The sequence below is a fragment of the Apium graveolens genome, chromosome 2 (genome assembly GCF_009905375.1).
Source record: "Apium graveolens cultivar Ventura chromosome 2, ASM990537v1, whole genome shotgun sequence".
In the NCBI taxonomy this organism is placed as follows: Eukaryota; Viridiplantae; Streptophyta; class Magnoliopsida; order Apiales; family Apiaceae; genus Apium; species Apium graveolens.
The window spans coordinates 1,846,155-1,863,644 of NC_133648.1; the positions used below are offsets into that span (position 1 = coordinate 1,846,155).

Here is a 17,490-nt window from a genome sequence, read left to right on the forward strand (position 1 = left end):
TAGATTGGTTACTATAATTATCATTTCCATAGCTATAAACCTACTGACAGAGTTTTAGAAAACGCCATTGAGGACATCTCTAATGGTGCCTTCTAAATCAGCTTTTATCTTTATGCAGATACAGGTGATTCTTCTGAAGATTCTGATGAGGAGATTGCACTTCTCACTAAGAAGTTCCAAATATTTCTGGCAAAAAAGAATGCATCTAAATGACCCATGAAGTCTTCATTTCCAAAGAAAGAATTCAGACCTAGTTCAAGCAAGGAAAGCAAAAATAATAAAAACAAAGATGCATGCTTTGAGTGTGGAAAGAAAGGTCATTTCAAGAAGAGGTGCTACAAGCTCAAAGCGAAAAAGAAAGCTTTACTCACATGGAGTGATGATGATTCTGAAGTGGAGATTGACTCAGACGATGAATTAGCTCAACTATGCTTTGCTGGACTTGAATATGACTCTAGTGACAGTGATGAGGTACATATTGTTTAAATTAATTAAAATTCATATATATCTCAGGATGTACTAACAAGCATTGAGTGAGGTTCTTAATGAGGTTGATGATTCCATCAAAGATGAATCCTTAGTAGAAGAAAACAAGTTATTATCTGAGAAGGTCTCTAAGTTGAAAGAAGAAGTCAACTATCTCAAGAATAAGATCGAGATGAAAGATGCATGTTTTGATGCATTAAAGAAGGAAACTTTTTCTGCCGAATCAAATGCATCTTCTGATTCTATAGTTCCTGAACTCGAGCAAAAGGTTGCCCAGCTGGAAACTGATCTAGCCAAATGTTTCCATGGAGAAGGAACACTGAATGCCTTACTTGCCCAACAGAAATCTTCTCTTGACAAAGAAGGTTTGGGGTATGGATCAGCCAAGAAGAAAGTTTTTCAAAGTGGCTACAAAAGAACTCCTATGAAATACAAGATGCCTTATGAAAAATGTCAAGACTGTGGCAAATCTGGTCACACTAATTCTTCATCTCGGTTATGTGGTATTAAGGGCCACGATCCTAACTCTGCAACTAGATCTAAATATGTGCATAAATCTGTTAATATTGTTCAAATGTGGATTAAGAAATCTGACAGGAATTTGTATAAGATTTATGATACTAACATTCAAGGACCCAAAGTCATGTGGGTACCTAAGAGATAAGGGATCTTTTGCAGGTATGCTTTAAAGTTATGTTCCTCGAAATAAGTGGATTATTGATAGCGGTTGCTCTCGTCACATGACTGGAGATAAATCAAAGTTTCTCTCATTAATCGTTAAAGAGGGAGGCTTAGTTACTCTTGGAGATTCCAATACCGTACGTATCATAGGTAAAGGTACCATAGGTAACGACAAGTTTGCTATTAATAATGTTCGTTTAGTTGATGGTCTAAAGTATAATCTTATTAGTGTAAGTCAGTTAACTGATGCTGGTCATAGTGTTAAGTTTGATAAAGATGTCTGTTATATTGGTAATAAAGCTAACGAGTTTGCTTTAGTAGCCAAAAGGAAGAGAAACATCTTTGTGTTAGATTTTGATGAGCAGCAAGAAGAAATCTGCCTAGCTACTGTTCAAGAACAACAGAATCTGTGGCATAGGCGTCTTGGTCATGTTCATATGGATCTACTTCGAAAGATATCTTCACATGAATTAGTGCGAGGTTTACCAAAGCTAAAATACAAGAAGTCAGAACCATGTTCAGCTTGCAAGCTTGGAAAATAGGTGAAAACTTCATTCACTGTTAAGAATAAAGTATCAACTTATGTTCCTTTACAGTTGTTATATCTAGATCTCTTTGGTCCAGAAAGATATGTAAGTTTGGGAGGTAAGAATTATGCTTTCGTTATAGTAGATGATTACTCTCGCTTTACTTGGGTGTTATTCGTGCGTACTAAAGATGAAGCTTTTAGTGAATTCAAAGATCTTATTATTAACCTTGAGACTAAGTATTCTTTAAAGCTCAAGACTATTCGTAGTGATCATGGAGGAGAATTCGAGAAAGATTTCGTAACTTTCTGCAAATCTAGAGGCATTACTCATGAATTCTCTGCCCCACGTACTCCTCAACAAAATAGAGTTGTTGAACGCAAGAACAAAACTCTACAGGAAACTGCTCGTACTCTTCTTCATGAAAGTAATCTGCCACGTAAATTCTGGGCAGAAGCGGTAAACACTTCCTGTTATGTGTTAAATAGAGTGCTTATTCGTCCAATTTTGCTTAAAACTCCTTGTGAATTGCTTAAGAATAAAACGCCTAACATCAGTTATTTTCGAGTATTTGGTTCAAAATGTTTTATCTTAGATACACAGAACAATCGAGGAAAATTTGATGTTAAGTCTATGGAAGGAATTTTCTTGGGATACTCTACTACAAGCAAGGCTTATAGAGTTTATAATTCTATCAAGCACAAGGTTGAAGAATCTATCAACATTGCCTTCAATGAATATGCCTTGAAGATCTCTCAAATTGAAGAAGATGTTGCTGATCAGCCGTCTGGGAATATTCAAGACTCTCCTCAGACTCCTGATCAATGGTCAAATGATTCTTTCTCTTCTCAGCAAGGAAATTCTATTCAAGAAGAAATGAGACAGTCTCATTCCAAGTCTCAATCTCAATCAAAAGAGACAACACCTATTCCTTATCAAGCAGAAAATTCTAATTAAGAGGAAATGAGTACTATCCGCCTGCCAAAGTCTTGCAGAACAGTCATCCACCAGATAATCTCCTTACAGATTTGGATCAAGGAATCTCTACGCGAAGCAGATTTCATAATTTATGTGCATTCTGTGCCTTTGTTGGTGATTTTGAACCGCAAAATGCTCAAGAAGTTGTTGCGGATGAGTGTTGGTCAGTTGCCATGCAAGAAGAATTGAACCAGTTCGAACGTTGTCAAGTCTGGGAACTGTAACAGCCCGCATTTCCGGACTATTAGCTCCAAATCAAAACTAAAACAAAATACAATTTACTAATCCAAACGTCTATAATAAAGGAGACTATTACAAAAGCGCAGCTAAAATCGGAAGTCCAAAAGTCAATCTACTCCAATACTAAGATCCTCGAACTCCAATGCTATCCAACTCGAACTCGTAGGCGAAACCTGAAATTGTGAAAGGGGTGAGCTACAAAGCCCAGCAAGTACAAATTGACTAACTATTTAACCGAAAATCAATGGGTGTTTTAATAAAATGATTTTTCTCAAAACAATAATAATTTTATAAAATATTTTCTAAAATAAATCCAACCCAAAGTTTTATATTTTAAAATTCAGAATTTAAAGTAGAACAGAACAGATTTTATAACAGATCAGAACAGAATAAAACAGAACGAAATGATAATTCTTATAAATACCACAGTCTTGATCTACGGCCACACTTTGCCAGTAGCCGGCATCTAATTCTTATTCTTATTCTTTATACCACACTTTGCCAGTGGTCGGCATCAAAAGTTCAATAATTACGCGCCATTAATAGGTATCTAAAATTATACACTTGTGCGCCTAATAAGGGTATCTAAGGCTAGTTCCGGAACTATAGCGTAAATTACGAACGGGTTCGAAAACGTAAAGACTGGGTTTCAAAAGATTCTCGTATCTTATTTCTTATACAGTTCGAAACAGAATTCTTATATCTTATATGAAATTCGAAAATCAGAGTATCAAAACTTTTCCAAAATAAAAGTAAGTCAAAAAGTATTTACCCCAAAGCCTGACCAGATCTGAATATAGCTTTTTTGACCCTCTAAACGATATTTTCTTGAAAAACCAGAAACATAAAAGTTGTAGATAACTAAAAGACCTCTCCAAAAAGTCCAGAATCACTGAATTCCAACTTACGATGAATTTACTACGAATTTTACAAGACTGCTGATTTATGCTGAGAAGAGCCCAACGAATTTTTATAAATAAAAATGAGAAAGACGAATATGATCTATTTATAACGATACAAAACCCTATATCTTAACCTATAAGTTATCCATATTAGAATATGATCCAAATTTTAGGCCCATTAGTCTAATTCAATTTTAAATCTTAGTATTTATCTAATTTTATTCCTTTTTATTATATTATTCTATTATTAATCTAATTCTAAAAATTACGGGATATTACATTGTCCCACCTCCTTCTAATGCCAAAGTCATTGGTACTCGTTGGGTTTTCAAGAATAAGAAGGATGAAGATGGTAACATCATTCGGAATAAAGCTCCTTTAGTGGCTCAGAGATACAATCAACAGGAAGGAATTGATTTCGACGAGACATATGCCCCTGTAGCTCGTCACGAAGCTATTCAAATTCTAATGGCATTTGCAGCTCACAAAGGTTTCAAGCTTTACCAAATTGATGTTAAAAGCGCATTTTTAAATGGCTATCTCAAGGAAGAAGTTTACTTGAAGCAGCCCCCAGGTTTCATTCATGAAAAATATCCTCACTATGTCTACAAGCTCAAAAAGTCTGTCTATGGATTGAGATAGTCCCCTCGATGTTGGTATGAGCGTCTCAGTCAGTTTTTGCTAAAAAATGGTTTCACTCATGGTACACTCGATCCAACCCTCTTTATTTTTCATAAACATAATCATTTTCTATTAGTACAAGTTTATGTAGATGATATTGTGTTTGGATCTACTGATGAATCATTGTGTAATTGGTTTTCTAACTGCATGCATAAAGAGTTTGATATGAGTTTAATGGATGAATTGCAATATTTTCTAGGTTTGCAAATTAACCAACCTGCTGCAGGTATTTTCATATATCAAAGTAAGTATGTTAATGATTTGCTTAAGAGATTTGCGTTAGAAAATATTTCTACTAAAGTTACTCCGATGAGTACAACTGTCAAGCTCACTAAGGATGAACAAGGTACACCTGTAGACATTACTAAATATCGAGGTATGATTGGCTCGTTATTATATTTAACTGCTTCCCGTCCTGATATTATGTATAGTGTTTGCTTATGTGCTCGTTTTCAATCTCAACCTAAAGAATCTTATCTGAATGCAGTTAAACGGATTTTCAAGTATCTTAAGGGAACTAAAGATCTTGGAATATTTTATCACAGTTCTACTTCTTTTAAGTTAATTGGTTTTTCAGATGCTGACTATGCAGGGTCACAGGTTGATAGAAAAAGTACAAGTGGTGCGTGTGAATATTTAGGTGATTGTTTGGTTGCATGGCACAGTAAAAAGCAAACATCTGTAGCTCTTTCTACTGCTGAAGGAGAGTACATTGCAGCTGGTAGTTGTTGTGCTCAAATTCTCTGGATGCAACAAATATTACAAGATTTTGGTATTTTCTATACAAATATTCCAATTTATTGTGATAATACCTCTGCTATTAATATTTCTAAAAATCCTGTTATGCATTCTCGTACTATGCATATTGATGTTCGTCACCATTTTCTGCGAGATAATGTCTCAAAAGGTAATATTGAGTTAATTTATATCTCAACTGATAAGCAAAAAGCAGATATTTTCACAAAACCTTTAGGTGAAGACCGATTTTGTCTTATGAGATGTGAACTTGGTATGTGCACTATCTCTCATTAAGTTATCATATTTTTACATCTGTGCATGCATACTATTTAGTTTATTTATGTCAATTATTTGCATAATTCATCTTTTTGTCTAAAATTGCATAACTGAGTGTTTAATTATTTACTTAATTTAAATGCTGATTGGTCTATAGGATTTATTGATGGATTTTTGCGAATTAATTGTCGTGGTTAGTTTAATTTAGTTTGCATGTTTCAGTCTATAAATATATAATTTATATGTATTTATTTGATGGGACTCTTGAACTTTGGAACTGAACCGAGTTGCATGCATTATCCTTCAAGTCTTTAAATTTGATTTGACTACTTAGTCTGTTTCTTCTCAATCTCTGTGCATGTCTCCTCGTTTTTCGAGATACACTCCACCTCTCCACTTCTATCACACTTCTATCTTTTCATATTCCCCTCTTCTCTATTTAACCTTCACTTTTTTTTCTTTTTCCCTTTTCAAACCTCTCTTCGTCTTCTTCACCATGTCGACTCCTAACACCCGTTCTAAATCTAAACACTCTAAAACCCCTAACCCATCCTCTTCTAGCTTGAAACGCCAAAGAACTAATCCCGACACCTCTACTCCAATGTCACCCGAGAAATCTTCTCAGCCTAAAACCTTGCCAAAACCCATGCTTAAAGAACGACTTTGTGATCTTGATTTGCTTCAACAAGTTGGGGTTGTTGATTTGTTTTCTGCTCTGGGTTGTGAATCTCTTTTGTCTCCACCGGATGTTATTTACCCTTCTCTGTCCGGGAATTTTATTCTAATTTCACAATGATGAAGGAGAATATGGTTTATTCTGAGGTTCAAGGTGTTTCGATTGTTTTCAATGCTAATTTATTCTCTCGAGTTTGTGGGATTTCGTGCTCCGGTAGCTGTGCGTATACCACGCATACAACTTTCATGGAGCTTCCGGGACTGCAATATGAAGAACAGTTGAAAGTTGTTCTTGGCGAAAGTTTTGTCGGTACCTCTCTTAAGCCCATGGTACATGATCTTACTCCACTTGCTTTATTGCTTTTTAAATTGTTTCACACCAATCTTTTGCCTCGTAAAAGTGGTCGTGACCGCGTCACTTATCAGGATGTTGTTTTAATTTCTGTTTTCATGACTAAAACCCCCTGTGATATTGCTTCGTTGATTGTCATTGTGCGTCTCATGAGTCTATAAATTTGTCCTTTCCTGCTTTGTTGATGAAGATATTTAGACATTTTTCTACTGTTTCTGAAGATGATGACACTGAGCCAGTGTCTACCATGTTTGATATGTCTGTTTTGTATGCTAATAATATTGAGGTTATTGAGTCTGGTGTTCTTATTTTTGGTGAGGGTCATAAATCTTTCGGTATGTTTCCTGAGTCTCCTCACTATATGTCTGATCATGATCAAGAGGATTCTATTTTGTTGAACTCGTTGTTGTCAAAAGTTTCTGAAAACAACAAACTTTTGGAGTCTCTTAAAACTCAGTTTGCTTCTATTGAGTCTTTGGCATCTCTGACTTCACAAGTCAGTATGATGCGTGCTTCTTATGAGATGTTTAATAAGTCTGTCACTGCTTCTCTTGAGTCAATAAATGCAAAGTTGGAGATTTTACATGTCCATGATAAGAAGATGAGTAGGGCTATAGATTTTGAGTTTGGTGCGCTGCATGAGAGAATGGTTACCACTGCTAAGGCCTGGGAGGAAGAATTTGTCAAGCTTTTCTATCAACTTGGTACAGAAACCAAGTACATATCTCAGCAGGTCTCTACTCGAAGCATGCCATGGAACCAGAAAAAGGACTGGCTTGGTGATTCGACTCTGGCCGAGATTACCTCCCCTTTGCCCCTGCCTGCAGTCCCTCCACCTGAAGCTTTTGGGATGACTCGTGCTGAATATCGCTCATATATCTTGGAATGGCTCCGCAAAAGGGATGGGAAAGCTTCAGATGAAGGCCAGTTGGACAAGCTCTTCTCTGAGAATGGTGCTCCGCCAGCCTATCACAACAAGGGAAAGAGAAAGACTCGAGATTCTGTTCCTGTCGAAGTTGATGATTCTGACTAGTTTTTCTACCCACCTTTTATGATGTTGAGGGGGAGAAATTTAGTTATTTTTTAATCAGTTTCTATCTCAGACGATTGCTTCACCGGTTTATGCTTCTTTAAGACTTGATTTTTGTGTGTGATGGTTTGATTGGGTAGCACTGGTTTATGTGCTGGATTAAATGTTTAAGGTTTTATGATGTTGGGTGCTTGGTTTTTAATCTTATTTGTTGCCCCATTTATTTACATGTCTCAATTGATAAGTCATATGTTTCATTTGCATATTCACATGATTATCAACTGATTGTTGCATATATACACTATTATTATCTAACATATTGCAACAAGTGATTAAAGTGTTTTTGATAGGGGGAGCATAACACTTCTTTACCCTTGGCATCATCATAAAAGGGGGAGAATATTAATCCGTGATTTCTGATGATGCATTGAAGAAGTCTACAGCAAGTCAGATTGTTAGTTAGTTAGATAAGTATTAGAGTTTTGTTTAATGTTAACTTAGTTAACTGGATAACCTTTGACTTATCTTTTCAAAACAAACTCTATTTTGGATAAACCTAATCTATTTCTAATAACCAATCTTTATCAGGTTTATCTCTTTCAAGAAACAAACTAACGGATTACTGGTTTATACTCATTCAAATATTTCAAACCTAATCTTATCTTTTATTATCTTCAAAAGAGTTTGAAATACAATCTATCCGTTACATGTTTTCTATATATAACCGACTTGATGTTTTCCAGAAAAAACAACTCTCTGCACTTTCCATCTTACTCTTTTGTGAGAAAAACACTCTTTCGATTACATACATTGCTTATCCAGTTAATTAAGAGATATAGTCGAGTTGTAATCTTTCACATTCTATTCTTTGTACTCGAAAGGTGTATTGTATCACTTGTCCCGGGTTGTGGAAGGTTGATTACAAGATCAAGGCCAAGTAGATGTGTGCTAGGTAGCTGTGTTCTAGGGAAAGATTTCTTTCAAGTGGACCAAGTTTGTAATCAAGGTAAGTTTGTAAGTACTTTGTTTTAAGTGGATATAATATATTCTCTATGCTAGTTGGCATGGGGACTTGGATGTAGGCCATAGACTAGGTATAAGGGCCGAACCAAGTGAAGAACTCTTGGTGTTCTTGCATTGTTTTATTTCCAGCATTGCACGTTTAATTTTTTGCAATTTACATTCTGTTGTTAGATAGGGTCTGTCTCATTTAGATACAGTCTGTCTCATTTGCAATAGAGACTGCCCCATTTGTGAACAGTCTTACTTTAAATGTAATTCGATTGTGCCTACAAATTTCACCAATAAGTAACAATATTTAAAAGTTACCTATATGCAGGTACCTAAAATAAATTAAATGACTCATGAACTAAAAAGAGTATTATCAATGTACATATTTTTTATATTTATATATGTATTTTAATTAATTAAAAAAGTTATCAAGTTGATAGACTTGACAGGCAGCTCTTAGTCTCTTGACAATCATGGAAATCTAAATAGATTGGTTACCATAATTATCATGTCCATAGCTATAAACCTACTGACAGAGTTTTAGAAAACGCCATTTAGGACATCTCTAATGGTGCCTTCTAAATCAGCTTTTATCTTTATATATGAAGTTAAAGTGTACAAATTTCTCTTCAAGGAGACTTATCTCTATCTTCATTTATAAAGCATTACACTCGTTGCCTTCAAATTTGAAGTAATACTGTACACGTAATGTTGGTTTTAATCTAAATTTAATTGTAATTTGTTTTGTTTATTTTCTGAAAGGGCCATCTAGTTGTTCCGAGTCATCTGCACTACCAAAAAAGGGCTAAATACAACCGGTTTAAAATCGGTTGTATTTAGCTAAATTCGACCGTTTTCGGTTGTATTTAGCTAAATACAACCGGTTTTGGGCCGGTTGTATTTGCTCGAGTCATATTTAGTAAACCGATTGTATTTAGTACTAAATACAACCGACTAAATACAACCGACTAAATACAACCGGCTAAATACAACCGCTTAAATACGACCGGCTAAATACGACCGGCTAAATACAACCACTTCCGGTCAAATTTATTTTTTCAGATAAAATTTGTATCACCCGCACAAATAATTAAAATTTTGAAATTATTTAAATAGCCGCCCAAAAATTTCATTTTTTTGAAAATTTTTAAATAGCCGCCCAAAAAATTAAATTCGACCGAAAATGATCAATAATAGGATTTTTAATTTCAACCGCATGCGGTTGTAATAACGAAAGCCGGATTTTAAAAAAAGCTCGCCGGAAACGGGAAATTTTTTCGGACTTAGGGGTCATTTGTTAAATCTGAATGATATTTTCTGAAAATGAACGGTACAAATCTGAACGATGGATGAAAAGGTCGTTTGATAAATAATTTTTATGTTTTTGAACCACGACTTATTAATCTAATTAAACTAATTTTTAAAGATATGATTGAAATTATTTATTTGAAGATTAGGTATTAAATTAGTTATCCAAAACTTAACTATTTATAGTATCACCAATATATTTTTTAACGCGACAACCTAATATCTTGAAAAATATAAAAATAAATTTAGAAGTTTTGTGGAAACATAAATTATATTTAGTATTAATAAATAAATTTCACAAATTACAAATTCTAATTAAATTATAAATAACACAACTACCCGTAATAAAAAAGATAAAATCAATGAAATTTGTTATTGAGAAATTATATATAAATTTGTCATTAAAATATCTAAGAAAAAAATTTATATATGATAAAAATAAGAGTTTTTCTACAAATTTTCATATAATATATTTATTTAATCTAATTACACGTTAATGGTAATAAAAAATAAATTTATAAAAAGAAATTGATATTAAGAATCTTTGTTATCTATAAAACACCTGTGTGAAATTTGAATATTGTGCCAATTATCAGCCATTCAGATAGATTTTGGAGAGGCAATGGTTCAGAGATAATTTGGTGTCGTCCAGGAAAATTATTTATTACAAAATTGCAAACAAACAATCTAAATGAACAAAATAGAACGATCCAATACATATCCTGTCATTCACCCGTTAAGAAATGGCCCCTTAGTCTGCAACGTTCAGGAGAGCTTTTAGGAGTCGTGGAATGAGTCTGTGTATTGGAGTCTTTGTAGGAAATGTTAGTTTGTTTAAGTTCCTGGTTTTTAGTTATCACTTACTTCTCTTGTTATCCCAGTATTTATGTAATAGTTTTCAGCATCAATAAAAGTATCAACTTCACGTATACTTGTTCTTTCTCCGTTTAATATATACACTGGTCTATATACAGAGGTGTGTTCTTCATTTTGGTATCAGAGCCCGAAGCTCACAGCGGATGCCCAAGTATATATGCCCAGGGGAACAACGATGGAGACATGCAAAATAAAGGAGGGAGGAGTTGGTCTGAACTATCCACTGCTAGCACGAAGCAATTACACAACGTGGACTATCAAGATGAAGGTCTTTATGCAGGCTCACGCGGTGTGGGATGCTGTAGAACCCAAGGACCCAAAAACAAAGGTGGTAGAAAGAACGGATAAGATTGTATTGGCAGCTATTTATCAAGCGATTCCTGAAGATATGCTCTTGTCTCTGGCAGAAAAAACCACGGCCAAGGAAGCTTGGGATGCCATCAAAACAATGTGTCTTGGAGCTGACCGTGTAAATAAGGCCAAGGTGCAGACTCTGAAAGTTGATTTTGAATCGCTGAAAATGAAGGAAACAGAACAGCTTGATGGCTTTTATATGAAGATTAATGGCCTGTTGGCAAATATACGAGCTTTGGGAGAGGTAGTTGAAGAAAGCTACCTGGTTAAAAAATTGCTTAGAGTTGTCCCTTCAAAATTCTTTCAGATAGCATTAATAATCGACCAATTCAGTGACTTGGAGAATATGTCAGTTGAGGAAGCAGTTGGGTCATTGAAGGCTCATGAAGAACGACTAAAAGGCCAGAGTGAACCCAGTGGGGGACAACTATTACTGACCGATGAAGAATGGTTGAAAAAACAAAAAAAAAAAGGGACAACTACTCTTTACAAGAGAGAAATGGTTGAAGAGATCAAACTCGAGAGGGAAAAACAGTGGAAATGAAACTCGAGTAAGAGAAGGGAATCGAGGCTTTCGAGACAGAAGCAAGGTTAGGTGTTCCAATTTCCTTTTTTATGGCCACTATGCAGCGGAGTGTAGGAAACCAAACCGCGAGAAGGATCAACGACTGGAAGTAAATATGTCACAAATACCAGATGACGAGCCGACATTGTTAATGGTGGAGTGTGTACAGAAGAATTTGTTGTTAAATGAAGAAGGTGTGACACCAAAGTTGGTGTCAGACGCTGAAAAAAATGAGGTGAATCTAACGTATGGTATCTAGTTAATGGAGCTAGTAACCACATGACGGGTCAACGTTCGAAGTTTACAGACTTAAATGAAGAAGTGACAAGGGAAGTTCGTTTTGGCGATGGTTCAACCGTGCATATTAAGGGAAAAGTCACAATCACATTCAAATGCAAGAACGGACATTTCGCGAGGTATATTACATCCCTGATCTTTTTAATAATATTTTAAGTCTTGGCCAATTATCTGAAAATGGAAATCTAGTTGTCATGAATGGACAATTCTTGTGGGTCTATGATGAACAAGGAAAATTACTCTTGAAAGTTAAACGCTTTGGAAATAGACTGTATAAAACCATTATTGAGACTAGTGAGCCCAAACCTACTTGTTTTTTGTTAAAAATCGGAGAGACCTCGTGGTTGTGGCATTCCCGACTCGGTCATGTTAATTTTCATGCTATGAACTCGATGTCCAAGAACAACATGGCTCGGGGCTTTCCAGCGATCACACCACCTAAAGAAATATGCATTGAATGCCACATGTCAAAACAAACGAAGAGATCATTTCCTACACAGTCACACTATAGAGCAGAGAATGCTTTGGAGTTAATTCATGGAGACTTGTGTGGGCCGATCTAACCAGAAACTTCAGGTGGGAACAAGTATTTCTTTTTGCTGGTGGACGATTATAGCAGAGCAATGTGGGTATATATGTTGAAGACCAAAGACGAAGCATTTGATGCGTTCAGACGGTTTAGAGCCCATGTTGAAAGTGATTCTAAAAAGATAAAATACTTTCGTACCGATAGAGGGGGTGAGTTCTGTTCCAATGATTTTCATTTATACTGTGAAAGTGCTGGTATTTATCGTCAATTCACTGCTCCGTACACGCCACAACAAAATGGCGTTGTAGAGAGGCGTAATCGGACAGTTGTTGCTATGGTCAGGAGTTTTTTGAAAACAATGAATCTGCCGTTGTTTTTGTGGGGGGAAGCAGTCCGACATTCATTATATATACTAAACCGCCTACCCACCCGTGCTTTGTCAAACAAAACGCCATATGAGGCCTGGACAGGATTCAAACCAAACCTGGAGCATATTAGAGTGTTTGGATGTGTAACCAATATGAAAGTTCCCAGTATTGAGCTGGCAAAACTAGATGATCGCAGTAAAGTCGTGATAAATCTTGGTAAGGAAGCGGGAACAAAAGCCTATCGTCTATACAATCCTGTGACAAAGCAAGTACACATCAGTCGTGACGTAATGTTTGAGGAGAAAAAGATGTGGTCGTGGGATAAACATGAAGATGGTCAGCCTGCTCAACAGAATTACTTTACTATTTTTGATGGTCTGTCTGATGAAACAAATGGAAACGTGGAAGAAAATGGAGATGGGTATAACACACCATTCAACAGTGAAAATGGAGAAAATTTCACAGACTCTCAAAATATGACACCTTCACTTGAATCAGATCAGGTGTCAAGTGGTAACAGTTCTGAGAACAGCAGTGAATCACGCAACTTTAGGCTGATCAGTGATATTTATAACGAGACAAAAGAAGTAGAATTAGTTGATGATCTAATGATCATGGGTATCGATGACCCAGTTAACTATGGTCAACCATTGAAGAAGAAGGAGTGGAAGTGTGCAATGGAACAGGAGATAGAAGCAGTGGAAAGGAATGGCACTTGGATTCTAACAGAACTACCCCTAGGCAAGAAGGTGATTGACCTAAAATGGGTTTTTAAGATAAAAAAAGGATACCAATAGAGAAATAGTAAAATACAAAGCGAGGATCGTGGAGGAAGGTTATGTGCAGGAATATGAAGTTGACTTCGAGGAGATTTTTGCGCCTGTGACTCGTCTGGAAACGGTACGTCTTCTTTTGGCTTTATCTGCAAAAAATGGCTGGGATGTGCACCATTTAGACGTAAAATCACCATTTCTAAATGGTGAGTTGAAGGAAGAAGTGTATGTGTCACAGCCTGAGGGGTTCTTAAAGCCTGGAAAGGAACATATGGTTTATATGCTAACAAAAGCGTTGTACGGTCTTCGTCAGGCTCCCAGAGCATGGTATTTGAAGCTTAGCAAGGTTCTGGAAAGTATGGGTTTGTCAAGGTGCCCGTATGAGCACGCTGTCTACACTAAGCGAGAAGAAGGAGAAGCGTTAATAGTAGTAGTCTACGTTGATGATCTGCTAATAACGGGAACAAATGCTACTATTATACAGAGATTCAAGGAACAAATGAGAGATCATGTTGAGATGAGTGATTTAAGAAAACTCTCGTATTATCTAGGCATTGAGGTCGAGTAGGGGAAAGGGTATGTTGAGCTCAAGCAGACAGCTTATGCCAAGAAGGTATTAGATAAAGCAGGTATGGGAGACTGTAACCCAACAAAATTCCCAATGGAGCCGAAACTTCTAGTTACCAAAGAAGAGGGGGGAACAATAATATGTCCTACAGAATTCAAAAGTATTGTTGGAGGGCTTCGATATCTTGTTCATACTCGACCGTACATAACTTATGTTTTCGTAATAATTAGCTGTTTCATGAAAAGACCAACTGTTATGCATTTAAATGTTGCAAAACGCATCCTGCGTTATGTTAAAGGTACGCTGAATTTTGGTTTAACCTACTCGAAGAACAGTGGGAATAATTTGCTAACTGGATATTCGGATAGTGATTTAGCTAGGCACGTCGATGATAGAAAGAGTACTGGAGGCATGGTGTTCTACTTGAATGAAAATCGGATAACATGGGTTTCTCAGAAATAAAAATGCGTTGCTTTGTCATCATGTGAGGCCGAGTTTATGGCAGCTACGGCAGCAGCGTGTCAGGGAATATGGCTTCGGAAATTGCTGGGAGAAGTGTCTGATAGTCTTGTTGGTCCTGTGGTGTTGTACATTGATATTAAGTCAGCCATAGATTTGGCTAAAAATCCAGTGTTCCATGATCGGTCAAAACATATCGATATACGTTACCATTTTATCAGGGAGTGTGTTGAGCGTGGTGAGATTATCATAAGACATGTACCAACTGATGAACAGCGTGCAAATGTTCTCACGAAGGCTCGGCCAATCGTCAAGTTTGAAAAGATGCGTCAGCTGCTGGGTGTTAAGAATTTAAATAAAGAAGTTTAGATTAAGGGGGTGCATGTTGGTTTTAATCTGAACTTAATTGTTGTTTGTTTTGTTTATTTTCTGAAAGGGCCACCTGGTTGTTCCGGGACTTAGTCTGCAACGTTCAGGAGAGTTTTTAGGAATCGTGGAATAAGTGTGTATTAGAGTCTTTGTAGGAAACGTTATTTTGTTCAAGTACCTGTTTTTTAGTTATCACTTACTTCTCTTGTTTGTTCAAGTACCTGTTTTTTAGTTATCACTTACTTCTCTTGTTATTTCAGTATGATCAACTTCACGTATACTTGTTCTTTCTCCGTTTAATATATACACCGGTCTATATACAGAGGTGTGTTCTTCACAAATCACATAAAGATATTAGTTTTTTAACCAACTCCCTCACAACTTATCTCTCTATACCTCTGTCTAATTTTATATCTAATATAAAGTGAAAGTGATGTAAAATGAAGATAAAACAACATAAAATATTGTGAGACGATTGGAGATGGCCTTAGGATCGCTATTTAAAGTACACCGACCGACTTGCACCTTCAATAAATTTTAGCTGAGTGGAAGATGCTCCTAGTGCTCTACTAGTCTACTACTAACCAGAACAGGGAAATTGAAGCTTAGGAACTGAATAGTACAAAATTTATCAAGTTGCATGCAATAGGCTGAGTAATTTTGGAGACTCAATGCATCTCAACTCTTTATTGAATGTAGAATGGTAACTCCCGCCAAATTAAATTTAAATACTCCATAAGTTCCACTTATTTTGTGTTTCTATTAAATTGACTAATTTACATAAATTTAATTACACTTATCGTATCCTATTCTCATAATCAGAGATGTAATTTTTGATAAATTCTATAAATTCTTTATAATAAATTAAGAGAAACGTGTTTATTTTGTACTCTTATTCTACATTAATTTGAGCCAAAAATTATAAATATTATCAGAACTGTACGTTTATGCAGAAGATCTTAAAAAAATAATGAGTCGAAAATTTTAAACAAGTCCACTTTATAAACGATAACATAATAATACGTACATACACGGTTCTCATCAATCCGACAAAGGAAAGGAAACAGACTGGTGCAAGATGGCTACCAAATATCAAAATGTCATTTACAACATTGACATTTATCAATTTGGTCGGACACGCATTTTATTAACACGTTACTAATAATCAAATGCTACCACACTGAAGTAGCTAGTAGTATATAGTATGCATGCAGGCCTCTAGTTTTGTGGCTTAGCTTCAGTGGCCTTGAGTGTTGCCTCTTCTGCTGCAGAACAACACCTACCATGGCAGTAGTGACGGCAGCCGCCGCCTCCACCACCGTGGTGGCTTCCTCCTCCGTTGTAGTGGCCTCCGCCTCCGCCTCCACCGTGGTGGCTGCCTCCTCCATTGTAGTGGCCACCGCCTCCACCGTGGTAGCCACCGTCTAAAGTAGCTCCCTCAAGTGCTGCCTCTTCTGCTGCAGAACAACACCTACCATGGCAATAGTGACGGCAGCCGCCGCCTCCACCACCGTGGTGACTTCCTCCTCCATTGTAGTGGCCTCCGCCTCCACCACCGTGGCCGCCTCCTCCATTGTAGTGGCCACCGCCTCCGTGGTATCCACCGTCTAAACCAGCACCGTCAGCTGCACAATACATATAAACATCATCATAAAGACATATAAAGACATAGCATATATGCATTTGTGCTTCCTTGTATATATAGTTGATTAAAGATATGGAGAAAGCAAAGGCATATAAATATTACAGGAAAACGGATAAATTAACAACGATCATTTAGCCGTTTTTCTTGTAGTGACAGACAAACGTAGCAACGGAAGCTTACTCTTGGAAGTAGTTTCAGCCAAGTCTCTGGCTGCAACTTCTGAACTAATGAGAAGAGCAAAAGCAATTGACAGACCAAGTAGCAAGAAAATTTTAGAACCCATATTGTATTCGATCTTATCTCTAAGCGAAATGCAAGAGCTGAGTGATGTGAAGAAATGGTGAGTTTCAGTTCCTATTTATAGACTTGGGAAATGTATAAGCAAGTAGCTAAAAATTTGCAAATTTTCGAGCTAGACAAATTGTTTTATTGTTTTATAATTACTATGTTTAAACTATAATACAATTATTATTACTATGCCTGGTCTACTACTACTAGAACGTGGTAGGGTGTTGGAAAACACTGTCGACTTTTCTACGTTAAAAACTTGTGAAGTTTAGTAATTGACTTCGCCCAAATCTTTATCACAATTTTTAGTTTTATTATCTCCGCGTCCAGCTTTACTTATCTGAATTTGGTGATCAAATAGATTGATTTTTCGAATAGGTACAAAAATAGTTACAAAATTAAGCATATAGTTGAATGTAATTAGTGGTTGTCATTAATATTTTTGGATAAAAACTTCTTTTTTTTATCGTAATTAACCCGCAGCAGTTACCTTTGGGGCGGACCGGGTAAAAAC

General features: G+C 36.3%; 1 protein-coding gene across 1 annotated transcript; it reads right to left on the reverse strand.

Annotated features, from left to right (window-relative positions):
- Positions 1-16,025: 16,025 nt before the first annotated feature.
- On the reverse strand, positions 16,026-17,029 carry LOC141706650 (glycine-rich protein DC7.1-like). The gene is made up of 2 exons (XM_074509431.1): positions 16,869-17,029; positions 16,026-16,668 (listed from the first exon to the last, which is right to left on the reverse strand). Exons 1-2 carry the CDS (start codon positions 16,969-16,971, stop codon positions 16,262-16,264), a joined length of 510 nt encoding a protein of 169 aa, XP_074365532.1. The 5' UTR covers positions 16,972-17,029; the 3' UTR covers positions 16,026-16,261.
- Between the last annotated feature and the right edge of the window lie 461 nt (positions 17,030-17,490).